Raw genomic sequence first — 12,672 nt, forward strand, 5'->3', positions numbered from 1 at the left:
AAGGATTTTTATCATCTCTGAAAAGTCACAAAAATATTGAAAAGGACATTGGAGTCTATTCCTACAATTTCTAAGTTGTCTAGCTTGCCAAATTGAGTTTTGCTGCCAATGGATCATGAAGTAGGGAAGAAAAAATAAAACTTAAATGTCTGGTCTGGTGCATTCTTCATTTAGTCCACAGAGAAGGAACACAAAGAGGCTAATTTCCTGATCTTAACATTTTTCCCCAAACAGCAGATATCAAAGTCTTAGAACAGTTTTGAGTTTCAATAAGTTAAAAAAGCTGACTGTAACAAACCTGCAAAAAATATATCATTTGGAGGTTTGCTTGGTTAAATTTTATTGTATTTCTTCAGTTTTCTGTTGTTTTTTTTTGTCAGTCATGGTGCCTGAACTCAGCCTGGGTGCTGTCCATGAGCTCTTCAGCTCAAGGTGAGCCCTCTACCACTTGAGCCACAGCGCCACTTCCAGCTTTTTCTGCTTATGTGGTGCTAAGGAATGCAACCCAGTGCTTCATGCATGCAAGACAATTATTCTACCACTGAGTCACCTTCCCAGCCCCTGTTTTCTGTTTTGATAATATGTATTTAAATTTTGTTGTGCTTGGTAACACTAACTGCTATTAAGTTATTAGAGCTTAAAACTTTTCAAGACTTCTAGAATATGCAGTGTGATTCCGAGGTCTCAGTTCTAGACTACTTCATCCCAAGTGATTCTCACATGCCAAACTGCCACTGTTTTATCTAATACATAAAGTTTACATAGATAGAGTATAAGATTTTTCCTGTTCCTCCAGACATGTAAAAATACCATTAGAAATTATCTTATTTTAAAAACTGTTGAGCTGTTTATATTCTGTGGTAGTTTACTGACAAAAAGGTCCTAAATCCTAAAGAATCTTATAAATGTCAAGGTTTTTATCAGGAAGACTTGTCATAATTAGTTTAGAGACAGGTAAAAAAAATTAGAGACTGGAAAAAAAATTTCTGGTAACTCCCCTTTATAATTCTCACTCACAAAGATAAAAAAAAACAACTCACCCCCCCCCACCCCCCCGATTACACAAGATAAAGGGAGATGCCATTACCTCCATTGTCAGCTGCCGCTGGGCATCTTTGGAAGCTTGTAAGTGGAGTCTTAGTTCTTCCTTCTCAATCACATGCTAACAACATATCAAAGGAGACATGTGAGGCCTTCTCATATGTAACACAGCTACCTTCTCTTTTTCGTTTATTTTGTGCCAGTTCTGGGGTCTGAATTCAGGGCCTGGCTGCTGTCTTTGAGCTTTTTTGCTCAAGACTAGCATTTTACCACCTGAACCACAACTCCACTTCTAGCTTTTTCCTGATAAGTTGAATATTAGAATCTCACAGATTTTCCTGCCTGGGCTGACTCTGAAGCATGATCTCCAGATCTCAACCTCTTGAATAGCTAGGATTATAGGGCCAAGGCACTGGTGCCTGGTCCCTTCTCCCATGTTAGAGGTTTCTTTCTGGGCACAGTTCTACAAAAGCAAATCTTTCAAAAGCCATAAATGGGCAGAGGAGAAAAACCACAAGACATTCAAAGGAAAATGAGCATGAGTTAATAATCTACACTACAACTTTCTGAGGAAAAGGTAATTCCAGTTAGATAGAGAAATAGTAAACAGAAGTAGTTATTCATGACTATTAGTGCTTAAAGAAGAATAAAACAGCAATCATTTAAAACAGCAAGCATTTATAAAAGGCAGAGATGTGTTTATTTTGCTCAGAATCTTAGGGCTCAGCAGATGCATGGTACTATGTCAGTGCTTGACAACACTGGCTGAAAGAATGAATAAACTTACTTCTTTAAGTTTATGCTGAAGATCTACAATCTGAGACAAGAGTGAGGATATCTCTTCTTGGTATCGAATTAATTCATCACTTTTTCCTGACAATTCTTCAGTCATTTTGGACATCTGAGCATTTGTTTCTCCTTGGAAGAAAAATAAAAATTTAAAGATTAGTATACAAGAAAGCATGAATTGGCAAAAAAAATTGCCTTTATATTAAAGTCTGATTTGTAACAGCACTGGACAATCAATCATTAACAGATTTTTCTGAAAGGTAAGTTTAGAAAATAAAATAAAGGTTTTTCTGGGATACGGAACAGGTAATTGAATGCTGAGATGACTTGTATATATGCTCCAAGCCTCCTCTTTATGAAAGAAGAAAGGAGAGCTGGGGAATTACATACCTTTGTGAATGCGAAGTGGTAATTTCATCATGTCTTTCTCTTCAAGAACATAAGTAAAATTCCACTAAGCAAGAAAAATTAACCATAATGAATCTCACAAAGGAACATTTCCAGAACGGAATGGTCTGTGACAGCTGAGATGCTTTTGTAAAAGACTTTCAGGAGCACTCAACCAAGCAAGGAAGGTCTGTACAGAAATTCTTACAGCTCAGCATTCCTGCATACATATGAAACAGGACTTCTAAAAAGCCATTGGGTTTTTATTTCATATAACAAATGTGATGTAAGTATAAGCAAAAACCCCACAAACCTTCACTGTTTATGTATACGTTTTTCACAATTATGTGTGTTATTTTTCACTGTTATTATGTTTTTTAAAATTAAGAGTCTGTTACTAAGGAGGCAGACTTGGAGCTGAGCTTTCAGGGGAAGTCACTTCTCTGTTTTTTTTTTTTTTTTTTTAGTCAGTCATGGGGCTTGAACTCAGGGCCTGGGCACTGTTTCTGAGCTCTTTTGCTCAAGGCAAGTGCTCTATCACTTTGAGCCACAGCACCATTTCTGGGTTTTTGAGTTGTTAATTAGAGATAATACTCTCACAGGGACTTTTCTGCCTGGGCTGGCTTTGAACCATGATCTTCAGCTCTTAGCTTCCTGAGTAGTAAGGATCACATGTGTGAGCCACTGGCGCTCAGCACTTCTGATTTTTTTTGTACGTTTTTTTTTATTGTAAAAATACTGTACAGAGGGGTTACAGTTACATGAGCAGGTTACAGTTACATGAGCAAGGTAATGAGTACATCTCTTATCGAGCACTGTTGCCTCCTCCTTTGTTCTCCCCCTACCATCCCTTCCCTCCTACCTCCACAACTACTCCTCACTCCCACTTTTCTGATTTTTAAAATATGAAAGGTGAGTAATGATGGAGGAAAGGATTCAATTACATTCTTTCTGGTTCTCTAATATTCTATTAATTGAAAGGGTCTCCTATCAAGAGACACAGCCAAAATGAATTAATCATTTGTTTAACATAAAATGCTGTCTTTTAATAAAGAAATTAAGTATCTGTGAAAATCTTTTTTGCCATGATTAGAAAACATTACCCAAAATATATTCCCCATATATTCCCTATATTCCACACAGTTATCACTGAGTAAAGATTCACTGAATGTTGGATTTTATGTTATCTTTTAGGTCCTGGCTCTACCACTTGCCAGTTTTCTGACTTTGGCAAATCATATTGTCTCTATGATTATATCTTCAGTACTACAGAGAACTTTGCTTCCTTTTCTCTAACACGCTACAGCTCCTTAAAAAACTGTATTTTTATTTTTTTTAAGTAGTTGCAGTAAGGGGTTACCATACAACTAGTTAGTTTGATATCATCCCTTTCATCATTCTCCCCCATGTCTTCCAACCAACTCCTCCCTTCAATTTTCCTAGGATATACAATGAATATTATCAATGCAATCTCCTCTTCTTCTTCTCTATTTGTCTAACCCTTTTCCCTTGATATCCACCCCCTTCAGACTATACCTCTTTATAGAAATGTAAGTCTTTATTTAATGATGACAACAAGGTAAGGCAAACCTATTTCTTAAAAATACACATAGTATCTTATTTAGGGTTGTAGGCTCAATGTGATATCTAATATTTTCAGTTACTTCTATGGTTTGTGCCTTGAAGGGTCATGTGTTGGCAGCCTGTAACTAGTGGTGGTACGGGGCAGTGGGCCTTCAAGTAGTGAGGCCTAGTGGAAGGTATTTGGGTCATAGGTATTTACCTTAAGAAGGAATTAGTATTAGCCTCTCCCAGGGGGTTAGTTTTCTAGAGAGCAGATTATCATAAAGGAAGACCTGAAATGCCCCTTCTATACATGACTAGTTCCCTTTCTCTCTTTGTCATGTTGTGAGTAAACCAGGGAACTCTGACCAACATTCAGACACCAAAATTAAGAGCCAAATAAACCTCTTTATAAGTTACCTAGCCTTGTGTACTTTATTACAGCAACACAAAACAGATAAAGACAATTAATAATTTAAATTGCTTCTTAATTTAAATTGCTTTTGCTGCCATCATTGATCTAATTTCTGAGTTGGAAATATCTCCAAAGAGTATCTCCAAATAGCCAAAGAACTGCCCGAAGGCAGAGTTTGTTACTACTTACGTAGTTCTTTAACACAGTCATTGACAAGCTGTTGTTCCTTCTCTTCATAGGTAAAAGTTTCTGTCTTTATATGACAAGCCTTCAAGGAAAAAAAAAACAAAAACGCCAATATGTAACAGTAACTTCTAATAACTACAAAAGGCTTTGCTATTTGAAGATTACAGTTCATTCAAATATAAGAAAACACATAATTTACTAAGCTTTATGTAGGGGAAATGATGTCACCAAGCATCTCTCCTTACTTGTCTCAGGGTTCTGTACATTACTAGTCATGCCCCATGTGACTCACAGCTGTCTGATGAATCTCTACCCTTGGCAACAAGGTCACATGCTCAAGTTGGACTTCTTTGGTCTTCTCATTTTTTAAGCTCATAGAAAATTGTATTTTGTCCCTGTATATGGTACTTTTAAAAATATTTTTATTGTTATTATTAAGGTGTTATACATAAAGGTTACTTTTTCATGTCAGGTAATGAGCATATTTCTTTTTGGACAATGTCACTCCTTCCTTGACTTGAAACTTGTAATTTTTTGACCCAGCTCTCTTCACAGTCATTTAATCATTATGTACCTCCACAGATTGATATGCTATATTGGGAATATTGTATTTTATCTGTCCATTTGTTATTAACCGCTTCTCAGTGAGCTCTAGGTAACAAGGGACAAAAATCTACCTGGACCTAAATCTTACTGCTTGAAAATAAAGGAAATGAGAATTAGTGTGAATGCACCTTGGATCGAAGAGCCATATTCTCTTCTTCCAGTTCCTTGAGCTTTTCTTGCAGCATGTCCAGCTGCAGCAAGCCTTGAGATAGGCTAAAGGATTCATTGAACCGAAGAGGTGTAGAACAGCTGGAATCAGTCTCACTCTCTTCAGATGCAATGGAGACAATTCGAAGCAACTCATCTTTCTTGGATAGTTCATGTTGCAGCTGATTAACCTGTAAATAAGAATACTTGATTGAATTATGTTCTTCATTTGCATTATTTACTTGTAAAATGGTTTCTACTTCGGGGAACAATTGTTTTTCATCATAAAGAAATCACAAAATCAGCTCCTAAATTTAAGGATTAAAAGAGAGTAACAAATTCCAGAAACCTCCTTAGCTACTGTTTAGAACATTAGCTCAACAAATACAGTTTTTCCTAGAGTAAATCAGGTGAAAGCCAATTTTTATAACTTATAAAACAGAAATATAGGAAGAAAATGTTATCTAATATAATGATACACTCACAAAACCAAACAAAAGTAAGAATTTTCAAAGTATCAGAATAGACTTCACTTCACTAGCTTGTACTTTATAAATGGCCATGTCTTACTTATAATGCTATTAATTCTATGAAATAATATTTCTAGGGAATAAATATTTTCAATGTACAGGCCCAAGTGTTATTATACTGTATTTATAAAGTAAAACCATATTTTTAAAAAATGAGTTCTAGAGAATTCAAAATTTAACCACTCAAGTTGACAATAAAGGAGATCTTACTACAAATATTTGTTGATATGGAATAAATATATTTCCAAAACTTCTGTTTCTTTTCTGCTTTTTATTTGAGTTAGGATACCTACATCTGGGTAGTTGATTTTGTTTCTTTTAACAAATTTTATAAGTTGTTTTTTTTTTGGGGTCTGGTCGTGGGGCCTGAACTCTGGGCCTGGGTGCTGTCCCTCAGCTCTTCAGCTCAAGACTATCGCTCTACTACTTGAGCCACAGGGCCACTTCCGGCTTTTTTTCTTTTTGTTTATGTGGTGCTGAGGAATCGAACCCAGGGCCTCATGCATGCAAGGCAAGCGCTCTACCACTGAGCCACCTTCCCAGCCCCATCTTTTAACAAATTTTAAATAAGATTATACACAAAATCTACATGAAGGGGCAAGAATAAACTTAAGATTCTCAACTGGGTGCCAAAAGCATCTGAATATAGATGTTAAAGAGTTGACTAAGAGTCATGTGAGTGTTCTTCCACACAATAACATCTTATTTCTCTGTTTATTTCAATGCTTGCCAGCAAAGTCAACAGGTACTTTGTGTTTTAGGGTTACCCAGGAGAAATACATTTCTTCATTGCATAAGACCTAATTATTTCAGGTTTTAAGTAACGATCAAATTACCTGATCAAAGGCTTGTCCCAGTTGCTCCTCCAGGGCTTCATTCTGTTCAGATAAGACGTGATTCCGCTTTAAGAGAGCTTGTCCAATTCGAGCGGCTAACTCCAAATCACGATCCCTCTGTCAAACAAACATAGATGTGGTTTAGAAATTCTGCTAAACTCAAAAGTAATCTCTTGTAAAGCAACAAGGTTCATTTTAATGCCCATATACCACAAATGAACACAGGACCGGGCACTCATGTAGTGTTTAATACTGGTCAAATAGACAGTTGTAGTTACAAATGCAAGGTGTCATCTCTTTTCTTGATAGGAAGTATGATTTTATTGGTAATTCTAATCATTAGCCCCTAACACTCATTAACTTTGTGGAAGAAGGAGGAAGAGGAAGATGAAAAAGAAGGGAAGAGGAAAAGGAAGAAGAGATACTTGGTGAGTACAACAGTGTATTAAGCATGATAATGACACAGAATTAGAACCAGAAATGTACATTACCTATGTATGTAATTGTAACCCCCGTTCATCGCCTTTACAATATATATAGAGATAGATGGATAGATAGATCTAGATTTAAGAAAAGGATGTTGAAAATAATTCCATTATGACAAAGATTATATGCATTCACTGCCAGTGGTTTATAGGAAAGCAGAGCCAAGAGGCCTATTGATAACTATAAGAATGATGACTGAGGGGCTGGGAAGGTGGCTCAGTGGTAGAGTGCTTGCCTTGCATGCATGAGGCCCTGGGTTCGATTCCTCAGCACCATATAAGCAAAAAGAAAAAAGCCGGAAGTGGCGCTGTGGCTCAAGTGGTAGAGCGCTAGCTTTGAACTGAAGAGCTGAGGGACAGTGCCCAGGCCCAGAGTTCAGGCCCCACGACTGGACCAAAAAAAAAAAAAAAAAAGAATGATGACTGATGTTGATAACTATAAAAATGATGAGTCCTCTTGACAACAGTTGTAAGAATAATGGTCTGAAATAAAATAAGGTATAAAAGATTAGAAATTTTGAAGCTATAGGGTTTTGCCTTGAATATAGAGAAAGGAGGCTAAAGCTGGTGATGATGCAGGGAGGCCTTACAAGAACAGGCTTCTCTTCAGAGGCAGTCTTTCTGAGTTGGCGTGACATTTAGTAAGGGCACAGAAATCCCACTGGTGGGAGTAAGGATTTTATTTGTAGGATGGACAGCTGTTAATGTACATGTAACTTCCTTCTATATGGCTATGAGCTCTGTTTACATTAATCATGATCAGAGTGAAGTTAAAATTCTATTTCTTTCATAGGACATGAAAATGATAATTATCTACTTATTTCAAGACCATTTATCTCAAGACCATTTATCTCATTTTAAATAGAAGCTGGCAGCAATGTGGAAATCATTCTTGGAAGCTAGAAGGAGAGAACTATATATCAAAGAGAAAGTCTTCCTCAAGATCAAATGAAACTGAAGTGCAAAAGAGAACACTATTGATTGCCAACCGGAAGGGACATACTATGTGTATTATACATGGTATGGAAAAAGTTACCTCTTTAGTAGCCTAAACTAACAGCAAGAAGGGATATATTCCAAACTGGTACGTTGATTTGGAGGTGCTTTCTGAATGAGCAACTCTGCTCCAGCATGAATAACAGCAAGAATAATTTTATGACAATTTTGTTTTCACAAGGAGGCCAGCTAGTACTGTATCAATCAATCTACCAATTAATTAATCAGTCCTTTACAACTCTGGAATGTCATCTGGTGTCCAGCTGTTTCAGATGGATACACACAGCACAGATATCAATTTTCATCTGATATGTGAACTGGGTATACCGATTCCAATGATCAACTTTTAGCTTTTTATACCAAATTAAAAATATATTCCTACCTCTGCGAGGAGATGAGTAACCATGTCGATGTCATTGTACGTTTTAGTCATCTGCTCCACCCTGTCTGTGCCTAAAACTAAGATAGATAAAAATCAATGATTTAAAATCTTTAGGAATAATAGAAGAACATCCACAAGAATCAAAAGATAACAAACAACAAAATATTCAGGCTGGGAGGATACATATGAAAATGTTTGTTAGTAGTGGTTACCTCTGAGTAAGGGACTATGGTAATGTACTATTTTCTGTTTCCTCCCCTAATTTTCTATGAATAATAAGTGTTATTATAATCTGAATAAAATAGAAACTCTTGTTAATTAGTTTCATAAGGCAAAGATGAATTTTAAAATGCAAATATTTCTTATGATAAAGTTAGTGCAACCATAATTCTCAAAATCTCACCTTTTAGATAAAGTAGCCTATAGATTACAGAGCCCCAAAGACTGGGCCACTTTAGTCATTCACCATGGAGACAGGAAAATTATAGTTTCCTCTGTGTAGCCTAATTATTTTGTGTTCTTTTCTTCAACCCAATACTGTAATGATAAAGGAATGATTCTCGAGATGATCCAAAAAGTACTCAGAGCAAAGCCCTTAAAATTAGACCTTAAAACTGAATGCTTCAAAACCATATACTGAGATAGGCAAGTAGACTATCTTTAGTTTAAAAACCCATGTTTCGTTCAATTTTCAATTGCTAACGTAAAAATATGTTAAATGATAGAGAACTGAGCAACACTTCTTATTTTCTGACATAAACTTCCTTAACTCTTAGAAAATATTACATATCAGCTTGGGTGTGGTGGCATATACTTGTAATCCCAGCACTTTGAAGGCTGAGGCAGGAAGATTTCAAGTTTGAAGCCAGCCTGTGTGTGTATTTGTGTATTAAAATACATAAATTGTTCTCTTTAAGTTATATTTTATCCCTGCATACTTTGTATCAAATACTTCAATCTCAGATTATTACCAGAATGGGAAATATTAATGTTACTCTATTTTTAGTAATATTTTGTTATTTATATGATAGTGCTCCACAGTTCTTTCATAGTCCCTTTACCAGAAGTGCCGAAGTTCATAAGGAATTCTAACTTGTTGAGAGGTGAAGATGGCAGAATTATGGTTCAGAGTCAATGAAAAAACAAAGAATGGAGTAAGACTAAAAATACATGCTACGAGCCTGTAATTCTAGGGGATGCAGAAGTAGGAGGATTGTAATGTGGGACTAGAAGGGGTAAAAATGAGACTGTATCCTGAAAAATGAACTAAAGTAAAAGGGATGAAGTCACAGTTAAAGTAGTAGAGTACATGCATAGCATGTTTGAAGCCTTGAGTTCAAATCCCAGTACTACCAAAAAAAGCACTATCTTTTATGCCTATCCAAACTTCCCATAACAAAATCCAAAACAACAACCACAGAAATAAAATGAAACCCAAACATGACTGTAGCTCTTGGTGCTATATTATGGAGAACATTTCTTCAACATAAAAAACTGCCTTCAAAAGAACTTAGCAAAGGAAGATTGATGACACACCATTTAGAGCAGCCTTTCTCAATGGAGCTCAGGGGAGAAATAAGTCCTATGGATTATCATGAAAGGGACAGATTCCTCTATTGTCCCAAGGACAGTATAAACTTAGTGTATAGTGTGCAGGAGATTTGGCAATTCATGCTACAACAATGTGCTAGGCAATCAGTGCAGTGATTGAGAGTTCTGACCAAGGAGGTTATAAATCTGCTAACCTTTAGGATGTGGCTTTTGATTAAATGTTTTCTGAACATTATTAGTCATCTCTTTTCCTGCCATTACAAGATTTTGAGGGCAGTGTGCTGGAAAGTCTATCTATGAATGAGAAGAAATAATTTCTACTAGTGTGTATCTCTGCAAAATTGTATATACTTCCTAATTCCTTAATTCTCCAAATTAATGTCATTGAGAAATGGTGCTTAGTTTTGGTTGACAACAACATTGTCTGTCTGTGGTTCTCACACTTGGATGTGTATAACAGCATTAGCGCATGTCAAAACAGAGTGCTAGTCCCACCGTTGGCCCAAGAACGTGTACTTCAAACAAGCTCCCAAGTGATACTGATGGTGGGGATCCACATTTTGAGAAAGATCACATTAAATAGAACATACAAAATCTGTAGGTGTGGTGGAGCCTGAAATCCCAGTGCTTAGAAAGAGGGAGGAGGATAGCTAAGTTTGATGCCAGCCTGGAATATAAGGTGAGTTCCAAGCCAGTCTGAGAGAGAAACCAAACCAAACCAAAAGGCAAGTGTGCACTTGCCCCCTCCCCAACCCCAACTTTATGCCTTACAGACTAATATAGGTAGTCTTTCATTCCAAAATAAAGTTTTCAAAAAGGCAGATCCAGGTTTCTATTTCTAGCAGTGACAATAATGAACAAAAGGCATCCTATCCTGTGTGTCCTGATTACATGGCTCACACAATAGCTCATTGTGAGGTTTACTTTTAACAAAAATTAGGAAAACTTTGAGTCACCTGTTGTGCATGTAAGGCATTCGTTGAGCATCTTGAGACGTGAGTGTGTGCAGCAAGGACTGAGATAGAATTGCTTTTGGACCCACTTACTTAAAAAAATATTATACCTATAATATTTTAAAGCAAATAATCTCTTTCTGGCTTGGGTGACTTCAAAGAACTATGGCGTCCTCCATTCATTCATGTGAAATGGTTCCAACCCAAGTACTGCCCACAATCACATTTTCTTTTCACAGTTCTTTAAATTTCTTCATGTTACATAAGGGAAATGAATTTCTGCATGTGCCATCATCTTTTTATTAAGTGTTAAAATTCACTTTAGTGAGAACAAATATCCACTGGTCTGTGAGTAAGGATCATGGAATGGCCAGTCCAGGTGTGAAATGATTATTCAAAATCACACATCACGAAATCTTAGAGAGCTGTGGAGCAAGGGTAAAAAAATACCTGGAATCTTATTTTTTAAACTTGTTTTTTGCTCAGTTTGTTAAAGGATAAAGTAAATCACATATCTTTTTCATTCATAAGATGCAAATTTACAAATTTACAATAAGATTTACTTATATTTAATCGAACTATTAACCCAAAGAATTGTTACCTTTAAAATAATAGTGAAGTTACAGTGCAGAGATAAAATATTAATACATCAATTGTAATCCTAGCTTACTTGCTTCATTATCTTAGGTATAAACTGTATAGTTCATTTTTCAAATTGTTTAAGTGAAATCAGTGCCATTAGAGTAAAAGGATAGAATACTTGAAGTTTGGGCTTGTATCATTCTACTAATAGTGTGTGTGTGTGTGTGTGTGTGCGCGCGTGCGCACGAGCGCGTGTGTGCACTCATGTGATGTATGTGTGTGTGCTTTGTCTTTTTTTTCCCCTCCAGTTTGAATTTAGAGCCTCAGGCTTGTTTGGTTGGCATTCTATCACTGGATTCAATCTTCCAGCCCTGCTTTTGGCTGGCTAAGAGATGGAATCTCAGACTTCTCTTTGGCTGGCTTCAAATTTCCAACCTCCAGATCTCAGCCTCCTGAGTAGTTAAGATTACAGTCATGAGCTACCAGCATCTGGCCTGTAGCTAGCTAGCTAGCTTCCTTCCTTCCTTCCTTCTTTCCTTCCTCCCTCTTTCCTTCCTTCCTTCCTTCCTCCCCTCCTTCCCTCCCTCCACCCTCCCTCCTTCCTTCCTTCCTTCTTTCCTCCCTCTTTCCTTCCTTCCTTCCTTCCTCCCTCCCTCCCTCCTTTTTCATCTTTCTTTGTCTTTCATCTTTTTTCTTTTTTGAAAGAAGTCTTAGAGGTTTTTTTTTTACAATTTCATATCTTTATCTATAGTCTAGTTAAAATCCATCCTAAGAATGACCCCATTTTAATCATGATGCTTTTACCACCACCTCAGGAGGCTACAGGACAGGATTATGCTTTTTACCTTATTAAAATAATAAGAAATTGAATTTAACTTGATAAAATTTTAGTTTGAAAGTTTTCACAAACTTGAAAACTCAGGGGGAAAAAAAGGAACGGTAACAAAAAGAAGTATGCCTTCCTTTTCCAACCAACCAAATCCCAATCAACCACTCTTCTCAAACTAAAAACTTAAAATTTTGATTGCCTTAATTTAACTTAATTGAGCTACTTTTAAAAAGTAGCTTTAAAAATGTGGGGAAGGAAAGGAAAAACTGGGAAAGCACAAGGGAAGGGGTGACACTGTTCAAAAACAAATATACTCTCTATCTACCTTATGAACTGTATCTCTTGTGTACATCACCTTTACAATAACAATAAATTTTAAAAATATTAAGAACAG

General features: G+C 36.4%; 1 protein-coding gene across 1 annotated transcript in view; it reads right to left on the reverse strand.

Annotated features, from left to right (window-relative positions):
- Positions 1–12,672, reverse strand: part of Trak2 (trafficking protein, kinesin binding 2) — a 57,145-nt gene that overhangs the window by 16,666 nt on the left and 27,807 nt on the right. Inside the window, exons 4-9 of the mRNA XM_013010098.1 lie at positions 8,364–8,440; positions 6,501–6,617; positions 5,116–5,325; positions 4,385–4,463; positions 1,829–1,959; positions 1,088–1,162 (exon numbers count right to left, since the gene is read on the reverse strand). Coding sequence (XP_012865552.1) covers positions 1,088–1,162; positions 1,829–1,959; positions 4,385–4,463; positions 5,116–5,325; positions 6,501–6,617; positions 8,364–8,440 — 689 coding nt within the window. The remainder of the gene's footprint in view (positions 1–1,087; positions 1,163–1,828; positions 1,960–4,384; positions 4,464–5,115; positions 5,326–6,500; positions 6,618–8,363; positions 8,441–12,672) is intronic.

This window comes from Dipodomys ordii, unplaced genomic scaffold (assembly GCF_000151885.1).
Source record: "Dipodomys ordii isolate 6190 unplaced genomic scaffold, Dord_2.0 Scaffold1, whole genome shotgun sequence".
Classification (NCBI taxonomy): Eukaryota; Metazoa; Chordata; class Mammalia; order Rodentia; family Heteromyidae; genus Dipodomys; species Dipodomys ordii.